The 12,680-nt window shown below is 37.3% G+C and overlaps 1 protein-coding gene and 1 non-coding gene across 2 annotated transcripts; both read left to right on the plus strand.

Moving 5' to 3' along the window:
* Positions 1 to 3,575: 3,575 nt before the first annotated feature.
* LOC131228351 (small nucleolar RNA R71) lies at positions 3,576 to 3,682 on the plus strand. The gene has a single exon (XR_009162857.1). It is a non-coding gene; the product is annotated as a small nucleolar RNA R71 (small nucleolar RNA).
* Positions 3,683 to 9,951: 6,269 nt separating this feature from the next.
* On the plus strand, positions 9,952 to 10,903 carry LOC131227090 (cysteine-rich repeat secretory protein 55-like). Its single transcript, XM_058222790.1, has one exon. It carries the CDS (start codon positions 9,967 to 9,969, stop codon positions 10,729 to 10,731), a length of 765 nt encoding a protein of 254 aa, XP_058078773.1. The 5' UTR covers positions 9,952 to 9,966; the 3' UTR covers positions 10,732 to 10,903.
* The last annotated feature ends 1,777 nt before the right edge of the window (positions 10,904 to 12,680 follow it).

Genomic DNA, 12,680 nt, shown 5'->3' on the forward strand with positions numbered 1-12,680 from the left:
AAAGAAAAGAAGAGAGAGAAAAAGGAAGAGAGAGGAAGAAAAGAAAAGAAAAAAAAAGAAAAAGAAAATACTTTTAAGAAAAAGTGAGTTTTCTCTCACTTGATATTTATGAAAACTTTATATAATTTAATTTAATTCATTTTATTTGTTAATTCAATTGTACTTGTAATACAAAATTGCCATCTTGGATGTACTTTTTAATTTGACGTAATTACTTACCCTGCTTCTTAAAATGTTGTTTAAATTATTTTTTTTATTGTCATTGCTTTAATATGATTTCATTGAAGTTTTATAGTCTTATTGTTAATCCTATCTAAATATATATATATATATATATATATATATATATATTATTTATTTGCATTTAGATTTTGTTTTGTTAAAAGTTATTCATTGAGTTTATATATATTTTTTATAGATCTTAAATCGTATAAATCATGTTGCATGCTTATCTTTTTAATCAAGATTTAATAAATCACGTTGCATGTTTATTTTTTTCATTGTATTTTAACCATGATCTAATAGATTATGTTGAATGTTTATTTTATTTTTATGTAAAATTTTAATTATCTACATACAATTTACATTGATTGAAAATTTTGTTTTTAGTTTATTAAATCATGTACATCAAGTATTATGGATTGACCAAAGAATAGTAGTCATTGAAGATATTTAGAAATATTTGATTTATGCAATATTAAAATCATGCATCATTAAAACAGTTATAAAACACCAGAAAATAGGTGAGGCGATCAAGTCCTCTGGGTTGAAAATCCCTAAAGCGTAAATAGGTAGGGCGATTAAGACCCTTGGGTTGAAAGTCCCAGAAACTCAACTGGTACCTTTTGGAACATCTACCGTACCCTTTGAGTGGGTGAGCATGTCAGGATTGCAAAAGGTTCCCACTGCCAGGTTCGGTAGGGTAGTAGTTTGACCAGCTAACGTACAAATGGGTCCCTCACCAAGTGCCCTTTGGATGGGTGAGCATGTCATGCAAGAGGTTCCCATTGCCAGGCTAGGTGTTGTATTGGCGCGGGTGTTGGCCAACCGGTGTAAACTGGCTCTGGTGTTAAAAAGAATAAACCACACCTTTTATTATGGAGTATATCATATGTTGATTTCATTCATTCATGTTTCTTTGAATTTACGTTGAAATTTGGTGTTTATTAGATCTCCTCATTTGTTGTTTTACCTAAATAGATATTGTATATTTTAATACTTTTATTCATGTTATATTAGGTTATTTTTAAAACTGTGTTGAGATTACTCACTAGGCTTCGCAGCTTACCCTGTTGGGATTTTAAAATTTCAGGATCAGGATCACATGGAGGAGCTTAAAGAGATTTTCTTTTATTTATTTTGTTTCTTTACCATTTTCTAAATAAGTGTAATGAACATTTAGTATGACAACATTACGATGATATGTGTTTGATGATAATCTTGAATAGTTGGAACATGAACATTTTTCTTTAAATAAATGTTTAATTATTAAAATTTTGGATTGTTATATTTTATGAATGAGGTTATTTTGTAAATATATGCGTGGAATATGAAGTGTAAACATACAAAACATAAGTCATGCCTGCGGGTACGGAATCGGGGTCGGATATACTCAGTGCCGGATTTCGGGCGTGATGCCTGCACGTTGTCGTAGTTGACACGGAAGGATTTGAAGTTTGCTTGGAGTGAAAAGGCGGAGTTAGCTTTTCGGAGCGAAGGACAAGTTGACGTCCGCCTCTGTATATTGCCCGAACAAGGGGTTAAGTATATTATATATACCGACGCCTCTCGCATTGGCCTAGGTTGTGTCCTTATGCCGAAGGACAGGGTGATTGCTTATGCTTCACGTCGTTGAGGAAACACGAAGAGAATTACCCTACGCACGACCTGGAGTTAGCAGCTGTCATATTCGCATTAAAGCTTTGGAGACATTACCTCTATGGTGAGGAGTTCGAGCTCTTTTGCGACCACAAGAGCCTTAAGTATATTTTCACGCAACGTGATTTGAATATGAGGCAGCGCCGATGGATGGAAACATTGAAGGACTTCAAGTTCGATGTTTCTTACCATCCGGGCAAGGCGAACCTTGTGGTAGATGCGTTGAGTCGCAAGAAGGCTATTGAGTTTGCGGCTCCGCTGATGATAGAAGAGTGGGATATGTTGGAGTTCGTGCGAGATTTTGAGCAGAAGCTTACGGTGGTTGAGCCGTATGAGGTTATCGCACACATTCGTGTACAGCCCCTTATCGATGAGAAGATCGTTGCAGCTTAGGAAGATGATGAGCTTTTGGTGAAGATGAGGAAGCGGGTTGGTACAGATGAGAACTCCGACTGGAGTGTTAGTTCTGATGAGGGCCTACGATTTCGTGGCCGGTTATGTGTTCCTGACATCCCTGACTTGAGACGGGAGGCTCTCGAGTTAGCCCATACTAGGATATTTGAATTCCGTGGCACATTTTGCTTTAGGATGGCACTCACTTTCTCAGTTAAGAAGATTTTTTTTTGAATATTTTGTCGTCATTTGGTCGTACACAAGTCTTTCAGGAATTTAGCATATGAAGGTATTTGTTTTACGACATCAAGTAGAGGAATATTGACCTTCACTTGTTTCAACACCTCTGAAATATCTTGAGAGTTAGAGACAGGTTTTGGTGCAACCAACCGTTGGGGAAATGGAGCAACCGGCTTCCCTTGAGGTTCCAATTCTAATTCTTGTGGAGCATGACTAGATCCATCATCTTTGTCATCTTCCAGTTCCTTAGGCTTTTCAACCCTAACCGGAGTGGTTTTTTCAATGGTCTTCCCACTCCTAAGAGTGGTGATTGATTTAGCTTGCTCCATCTGATTTGAAGAGCTTAGATCACTTATCTCGTATTGCGGTTTACGATTAGGGAGAGGTTAAGCAGGAAGCATCCCCTTTTCTATAACCGTCCTATGTGAATCCATCTTTTGCATAAATTTTGTAAGTTCTCATATTGCTTGAGTAAGTTTTTGTGTGGAATTTTGAACTGGTTCTTCTTGAGGTTTCCCTTGATTTGGATTTTGATTAAAGAAACCTTGAGGGGTAGTAGTTTGTCCATTCCTCCAACTAAAGTTTGGATGATTTCTCCAACCAGGATTGTATGTATTGGAGTTAGGTCCATTGAAAGGTCTTTGGTAATTGTTCACAACATTGGATTGCTCATTCAACACCTCTTGAAAGGTAGGTATTGTTGGATAATTTTTAGTTGTGTGAACGTTGCAAGAACAAATACCGCAAACAATTTCCTTTTACTTATCCTTTTTAATTCTATGGCCTCAAGTTTCCTGGTAAGATAAGCCATTTTAGCATTGATATCATCGTCCTCTCTCAGGAGATAAATTCCACCCCTCTCCTTGGATTGAGTCGGCCTAGACACGATACTTGGTTTTGGGTATGTATCCCATGATTGTGCGTTTTCAGCAAGTCTATCCAAGTAGTCCCACATATCATCGACATTTTTGTTCATGAATTCCCCATTGCACATTGTCTCGACCAATTGGTGCATGGAAGATGTCAGACCATCATAAAAGAAGTGTGTAATACACCACGTTTCAAATCCATGTTATGGCCATGAACTAACAAGATCCTTGAACCGCTCCCAACATTAGAAGAATGTTTCATCCTCCTTTTGGGCGAAGTTCATGATTGAGTTTCTAAGGGTGTTCGTTTTATGATGTGGAAAATTTTTCTTTATGAACTCCCTTATCATATCATTCCATGTGACAATAGATCAAGGACGTAGTGAATGCAACCACGTCTTAGCTTTCTCTTTTAAAGAAAAGGGAAAGAGTTTTAGCCTGACTGTGTCATCAGACATGTTAGGAAAGTATAAAGTGGCTATGATCTCATCAAACTCTTTCAGGTGCAAGTATGGATTTTCTGACTCAAGCCCATGAAATTTAAGAAGGAGTTGGATCACCGCTGTCTTGATATCCATGTGTCCCGTATTCTCTGGAAAAATCATGCATGAGGGCATGCTCACCCCTGCTGGTTGTAAATAATCTCGTAAAGTATGATACGAGGGTACTTGATGCACCTCATTCTCATCCTAGACTTCCCCAACCATAGGTTGAGGTAGTCCTCTGGTTGATTAGCCAGTTGATTTGCAGCCATAACCTCAATTAACTCTAGGGATCTCAAGCGATGTCTTGTCCTGCGATGGATAGTCAACCCCTCAACCAATCCTCATTCAGTCAAGAGACGTCGAGTGTTGTCACGGACCCACTTGGGCATGAAACACTCGTTGCCCTCAATCTTAGATTCTAACCTAAACCTAAAAAAGAAAAGAAATATAAATCTAGAAATAAAGATAAAGAAAGTTGTAAAGAAGTTACCAAATTAGAAATTCCTAAGTTAAAAACCTGCAAAACAAAACAAAACAAGTCAGTTTCTAAAAATAAAAAGTCTAGAATTAGAAAGTCCCCAAAAAAATAGAAAGTAAACTAGTTTCTAAAAAGGAAAAATTCCTATAAAAAATAGAAAATAGAAAGTTTCTAAAAACAAATTAGGAAAGTTCTAAACCTAAATTAGAATAAGTTAGTTTCTAAAAATAAAAGAGATCCGAAAAATAGAAAGTTTCTAAAAATATAAAATAAAACTCTAATAGAAAAATAGAAAAATTAGAAAGAGATTACCAATTTAGAAAGCCTATATCAGGGTCCTACAAAACAAGAAAGTTAGGTTAGTTTCTATTAATCAAATAGAAAACCTAAACCTAGAATTAAAAACTAGAAAAACCATAATCTTAACCTAATTCTAAAACTAGTTAATCTTAGAAAAATGTAACCGTCAATCCATGGCAACGGTGCGAAAAACTTGTTCACACCCCAAGTATAGGGTTGCGATGTAATAATAATCTCGGTAAGACTGAGGTCGAATCCGCAAGGACTAAACCTTGTATGTAATCTGAAAGTAACTAGAACTAGAACTATAAGAAGATGTAATCTAAATCGGAAAAATTTAAGAGAATAATTGTTAACTAAAACTTATAGAATTCAAAGGTGGGAAACTAGGGTTTCCAAGGATCCACTTGTAGAGATCAGGGAGATTTATGCTTGATTCAAGAACACAACTGGAATCAGAGTCCTATCTTTATCCAATTGGAAGATATTCCATTAAAAATCAAATATGAACTTCCTTTGATTTAGTTTTCAATACACGAGAGGTATGAGAATTAGAATGGATTCCATCATAAAACCATGCCCATGAGACAAAGTAAACAACAGAACTTAACCAATCTACAACCAATCTAAAAGGGTTATGAACATTAGGAAGGATTCCATCATCTAACCATGTCCATGAGACGATGGTGAACAACAGGGCTTCCTAACTTCACAATCATAATAATAAAATGAACATACTCAAAGCTATCGTAGATCCATTATAATTTAAGTCACAATAAACCATTAAAAGCTATGAATATTCCTTCTAATCAAACCAAAATCAAGGATAGTTCAATGTAACATGAATCAAAGCCATAAACAACGCCCCATCACACTACAAGCTTCACCTCTTAGCCCTAGCTAAGAGGTCTAGCTTATCATAGACATGATTAAACTAAGATCTTAGAAAAAAAAAACATTAAAGGAAAAGAAAAACCCAAGACGAAAGAGGGATAGATGATGTCAGCCATGCTCTTTCTCTCTCTCTCTAGTGCTCCATGTCCCTAAGAAGATGCTCTCCACATTATCCCTCTCCTTTTATAGCCTATGTGAGGCAGTGCTAGAGTCGGCAGAGATACAGGTTACGTGCGTAACCTGTTTACGCAGCAACAACGTAAGAACCACGAACTGTGAACCGTGTTTGGCCTACTTTTAGCATGGATAACTTACCCATTGCCAGGATTTGACTTATTGGCTAAGGTCATGGACCCCTTCTTAACCTTTTAGATGGTCTAGATCTTCGAAACGATCGTGTCCAAGCTCATACAACGGCCCACAGAGAGCCAGACGTGCGGTCATGCGTATTTGCGTAAAAAACTGCGCTGGGATGTTCGGTGGGCCCCATAGTGATGTTTTCAGTGAAATTCACCTCGTTCTTTGGATTCCTAGCAAGATTTCGGTCTAAAAGGGTGGTTTTGGTCGAGTTTTGATGCGTCTAACTGTATCAAATTACCTCGTCATTCATCCCGCATTTGACGGTGATCTGCGTGTGTACACATGCATGAGACCAAAAGATTTTCATGGGTACGGTTGGTCCCACCCCCTAAATCAAATGGACGGTTCGGATCATTCAAATGGAAGAAGGTGGTGGCCCACTACATCTCCCAATTAACGTGGGTACATACACTGTGTAAATAGCGAGATGGGGTCGGGTCAACCTGCCTTTGACCACAATTCGAGTCCGATGTATGGGAGTTGCACTTGTGCACTATGTACTGGCACTGCCAGTGGGGTCCACTTGTGATGTTTCTAATAAATCTACTCCATTCATCCACTCTTCCATCCAATCTAAGGGGTTAAGACCAAAATTAAAGCATATCCAGATATCAGGTGGGCCTCGGATGAGTAATTTATAAGCTGATTTGTCTATTGGGCCACTTCTATATGGATCCAATAGCTGAAATTTTACGTGTACGGTTACTTTATGGTCCTCAGGCCAAATATAAAGTTTTAAGCCAAACGGATGGTGGGAACCCCATCATCTTGCATTTAGGACGACTTTCAGGACAACTTTTAGGCCTCTTTATCATTGGTCACTTGATTTCCTCATATCTTTGCCATGTAAAATTTTTAATCTCGGTCCCTTATGATCCGTCCCTTACCTTGGTGATTTGTAAGCATTAAATCCATGCCTTTAGTACCCTTTTTCAGTCCAAGCTCTTAAATTCACCTTGTAATAAAAACATGATTAAAATAGGAGGTTAAATTGTATCATGTTCATAAAATTAGGTAATAACTAGAGTCTAATATGCAATATTTGGCCCTCAATAGATAGATGCTTTGAATTTCCTCTGATCAATACTTAGTGCTTTATGTGGGAATTGAATAAACTAAAGCTTAGATCTAGTTTGGTTTGTGAATGATGAATTAATCGCTCTATTATTTGGCTGGATAGGATAAGACTTCGATTCGAATTGAGTCATCTAATTCAATCAAGTGAATTATACATTAAAAATGATTATAAGTGGATTTTTGACACTCTATTGTCTTACTTTATTCATTTTTATTTAAAATATTAAATTTCAATAATTACTTTTTAAAATACAATTCGATAGTTAGTTTTAGTTTTAAAAGTGTTTTAGAGAAGGTACAAGTATAAGTCCTTGTGGATTTAATCTTGGTCTCGCCGAGTTAAAACTACATCGAAAGCTTGCACTTGGGATTATTATCCTTTTGGATATATCCTTACCCATAGGGCATTAGGGCTAAACATTGGGTAAGAAATGGGCACCCACATGGCATGAGCCCTAAATTGTCATTCAAGTCCTTAAGGGTGAAGCTTATCTCTTGTGTAATGAGGATGGAAAGGTCGTGAGAATGCTAATTAACGGTCGATTCTTGAAGACTTACTACTTTTCTTTATGGGGGGTAGTGAAGGGTTGAGCCGAGTAGCAGAACAAGAGATGATTAATAAGTATCCAATTGTCAATCATGAAAAGAGGGGATTAAGGCTTACAAAAACATAGACAAGGGTCTTCTGCCGATCTAACGGCTTAGGTATAAGCGAACTTAATTTCCTCAAACACTTTGAGCATGGAAGATCTAACCTCCTCTGCCTACTTCTTCTGGCTTTTTCAAGTTTGATCCTCAACTGTAATATGGTCGAGGAAAGTCAAAACTTCATTAGTGCGGTGGTTGATTATAACGACCTCGCTTTTAGCTTCCACAAGGGCCATAAGCTCCCGAGAGTCAAGGAGATCTCTCCCAGGATAAAGACGTTTAGTCTCATTAAGATCATCAGCCAACTCCTTACGTTGGACATAGAACATTTGCAACATTGCCTTGTTAAAATGGTGTTGACGGTTCTAGTGAAAACAATGCTCCATGCCATGTCATAGTGGGCAGAAAGAGTATTGGACTCCATATGAACAATAGAATGCTCCTTCATCAGATCGGTATATTTGTGGACTTTTAAATTTGTCTTGAAATAATCATCCCTAAGGTGCTGCAGTTTGGATAAAATTTCTAAATTTCCTTTAGAGGTGGTTAGGATTGCGAAGCCTCGATATTATCTCAAAAAAAAAGGATAAAGGTCATGGAGGAGATTAGATTTAGAGAAATAATCAATCCATACAGTGAGAATCTTCTCTAAGAAAGTTAGTGTGCATAGAAGATCAAGGAAGACATAATAGGGCCAAGTTTGTAGATAGTTTGGAGGTAATAGGGAGGTGTTGGATACAGAACATAAGAGAACAATAATTTGATAAGCATCATCAGTGGTCTTTAATGACCACATGCGATAAGACGTGAAGGTTAGAATAACCGAATTAAGGGTTGTGGTGCCGAATCGTATTCCTAGGATGGTAGAATAAGCAACTGCAATAAATGTCGATTCCTTGAAAAATAGCACACATGTCTCCTCACTCTCACACGTCCCATCAACCAGGTAGTTATTATATAAAGAAAGGTAAAACATTAAGTGTTGGCTATGGCTGAGCTCCAGATATGGCATCAGTCGATTTTATCAAGTGGAAAATTGTCAACGACTCAATTGACAACATTCTTCTACATGAAGTCATTCGATGAGATAATTTTTGATAAACACAATGATTTGTGTCCTTTTCTTATTCACTTAATGTTGCACATAGCTAGAGGATTCTCATCGGCTAAGTATCCTAAATTGAATGCGGGAGATTACAGCCATAGATTTCCTTGGTTAAATTTCTATTTTTAATAAATTATGATTTTTTTTTATAGGTATTTTATGGTTTAGAGAGTCATGAAACAACTTAAAGTTTATGTTCACGTAATGTTAATGAGTTTTGAATTAGTTAAAAAGTTATTAGCTATTTTTAGCAAGTTTTCTAGAAAAATTTATTATTTCATGAAACTTATAAATTTAGAGCTCAAGGTTTATATAAGTTACGTAAGAGAGGTTTGTAAACAAACTTCATTCGTAATTTCTAAATAACCTCTGTCCCTCGTCGATTGAAGGTTCATTGTGGATTAGAGGATTATATTTGAGGGAAAAGAAAATGATATCTTCCTCCCGGTTTTTACCATGCACCTCCTACGCCTCAAAGCTATAAGATTGTGATAAGATCTTCCAACGCGCCAAGCTCAAATCAATCTCTCCATATTTTTATAATATCTTATATATCTTGTTTTGATACCATTCACCTTAGATTGTTTGTTAACATATATATATATATATATATATATATATATATATATATATATATATATATATATATATATAATTTTTTTGTTACAAATATTATCCCTCCAAGATCTCCACAGGGTTGAGAATCTCATTCTTCTATGGTATTATCAATAGATGGACCATTATAGATGATCTCGCCAAAAGATCCATTCAATCCGCTCCTCAGGTTGGAAAAAACGCCAAAAAAACGCCAAAAAGAACAGGATTGTTTGATAGCAGCCACTATTCCACTTACAAGTGGGCATATATCCTAATAAGTGGAATGGCACGAATTTTGCTTCAGCTCATCTGCACAGTATGGTCCACCAGTCACAATACGTGCCAGCCTGGATAGTTTGGCGACACCGTGTGGGTCCAGCAAAAGTCAGTGGAGGCGACTAATCATAGTCAACAAAGACTACCATCCGAAGAGCCACCACTGAGGCATAAATAATCAACCCAAGCTTATAAAACCAAACAAAGAAGAAAAAAAAAAAAAAAAAACTATGGCATTGTTCTATCATCTTCTTATCTTCTAATCATAGTCAACAAAGACTGCCATCCGAAGGGCCACCACTGAGGCATAAATAATCAACCCAAGCTTATAAAACCAAACAAAAAAGAAAATAAAAATAAAAAACTATGGCATTGTTCTATCATCTTCTTATCTTCTTCCTACTTACACTAGCAAAATCCGAAGACCGGCTGGCAGAATTCTGCAACAATGACAAGACCTACACCCGCGCCAAAACATCATCAAACATCGATAATGTACTCTCCCAACTAGTCGTGAAAACCCCATTATCTGGCTTCGCAAACACCTCCTTTGGCAGTGGCCAGGATGCCATCTATGGCCTCGCCCAGTGTAGAGGGGATGTGAGCACTGAAGAGTGTGTGAAATGCACTGCCGATGCAGCAAAACAGATCCGCCAGGTCTGCACCAACCAAGCTGATGCAAGAATATGGTTCGACTTCTGCTTCCTACGCTATGACACTGAAGACTTTGTAGGGAAGTTGGACACCAGCTTCGGGGTGTTCTACTTCAATGTGGAGAATGCAACAGACCCAGAAGCTTTCGTTGAGAAGTTGGGAGGATTGATGGATCGAGTGCGAGCGCAAGGGGTGGGCCCTACTAGTCGTGGGTTGGGTAAGGATAAGCTCAAGTTCTCGCCGTTTGTGACCATCTATGCCTTGGTGCAATGCACTGGAGATTTGTCGAGACTATCATGTGCGCAGTGTTTGGCTACTGCGGTTTCAAGTTTTCATACCTATTGCGAATATAGGAAGGGTTGTCGCGTTCTTTATAGCAGCTGCTACGTTAGATATGAGATCTATCCTTTCTTCTTCCCTCTTGATTCCAGCAAGAAGGCTGAAGGTTCTTATTCTAGGGCTATTGTTCACCCTTAGGTTGCATTTGGATGAACAAGTCAATTGGATTGCAGAAAGTCTGACTAATAAACAGCAAATGACAAGAGATTGTAATTCTTCCTGGGATCCATGATGAAGTATCATCCCTTGAATTGCAGTTTCGAGCACAGATCAAGAATATGAATTCCAGAAAGATATTGCAATTTCATCATTGCTATTTTACTAGGCTAGTAATTGCAATTCAATTTGATAGTGCATCCAAACACACCCTTAGTGATTGTTCCATGAATAGGGCTGTGCTTTTAAATAAATAAATAAAAAATAATAATAAATTTCTTCTGTTTTTAATATTTTGTTGCAAGTAGAGGAAAAAGTAACGTGGGAAGTGTGATTAGGGTGTTTTCAATTAGTACTTGTAGTTTACCTTCAATAAATGAATGTGTGGAGGATCAAACGATCTCTTTTATCAATTGAAATGACTCACGTTTGTTCCCTTTGTACACGAGATTTCGATTCTGACAAGGTGGAATGTGGTCACGTATCTAGACCGTTGCTGGTTCTGCCCCACCATGGATGGACGAATCACTAAAATATCCTCAATTAACCATTTATATATTGGCCTACAAATCAACTGTTAAGAAGAGGAAAGATTTTTGAGAGGAATGTAAAATCAAGGTTGGGATCCAGATTATGGATAGTCCAGACCAACGATCAGGCCATTGTGCTAAAATGAATTTGAAGTACTCATTTCCATAGAGACTGAATGTGTGGCTGAGATTACTGATGAAGTGATTTTTCACATCGTTTTTCTCATATCGTTTTATGGTATATATGAGCCAAAAAATGAGGCAGGTACAGGGCAAAAGTGGACCACAAAGTGGGGATTGAACATCCACCATTAAAAGCTTCATCCACGGCTACATGACCTTATGAATAGGTTGGATGGTAAATAAACATCACGGTGATCCTTAGAAAGGTTTCAACGGTGGGTGTCATTATCACTGCAGCTTCCTTTATTGTGGTCCACAGGAGCTGTGGACCTGCTTCACTTTTAAGATCATTCCTTAAAATGATCTGAGAAAAGCAATGAACGGTGTGGATAAAACACTTAATCACGTTGGGCTCCACAGAGCCCTGCCCAGACGGATTACAGTCCGGGCGGGGGGTAGGACGCAATCCGTCCTAAAAGGTGGGGGGCCACATCAACGATGGTTTATAACAATGATCAGTCCATTTACAGTATAATGAACATGGACTGTCAATTTCACTTCAAATCCAGTTGGGGTCGACTCAAAAACTCGGGCAAGTTTACAAAAGATCCAGATGTTTTTATTTTTTTTTATTTTTTTTTATTTTTTTATTTATTTTTTAAAAAAAAAGTTTCTTTAGCATATTTAATATAGATAATGTCAAGTTATGCCAAGTTGAATGAGTTTACTGGAGATTTTGTTAAGTTTCTCTTCTTTTTTTTTTTGGAGCTGAGCAGAGTTTTTCTTGAGTTTTGACTAAGTCATGACCATGCTTCTGGGTTGATCAGGCTGGATGAGTACTCTTGGTGAAATATGGTCGAGCTTTGTCAGGCAAGTTGAGTTAGAGCTCTTTATACGTTTTAAAGCATTGTTTGGAATATCAAACCAAAATGATTTTTTGTTAGAGGGATCGGCCATCAAGTGTTGGAGGTTCAAGCGGTGACATACGCACGTGAAACACGTGTAAGGAAACAATTTTTCATTAGTAAGAAATGTCCCCTCTTGTATTTGAAAACATATGAAGCCTAATTGTAAAACGATTTGGGCACAGGAATTCATTTTGTGCATTGCCAATAAAAGAGAAATGCATGCAGAGAGAAGTGCTTCTTCCCAGAGATTATTTGCAAAAAGAGTCCCTGTACAGTGAAAGAGTGAGAGAGGTAAACTTAGTATTTGTTGTATTTTAAATTGTTTTTTTGTTATGGGAGAAAATTAACTAGTCAGAAATATGAGAGTAAC

The sequence above is a fragment of the Magnolia sinica genome, chromosome 15 (genome assembly GCF_029962835.1).
Source record: "Magnolia sinica isolate HGM2019 chromosome 15, MsV1, whole genome shotgun sequence".
Taxonomy (NCBI): Eukaryota; Viridiplantae; Streptophyta; class Magnoliopsida; order Magnoliales; family Magnoliaceae; genus Magnolia; species Magnolia sinica.

Coding starts and splice junctions, on each gene's coding strand:
- LOC131227090 (XM_058222790.1), top strand. CDS start 9,967: ATGGCATTGTTCTATCATCTTCTTATCTTCTTCCTACTTACACTAGCA.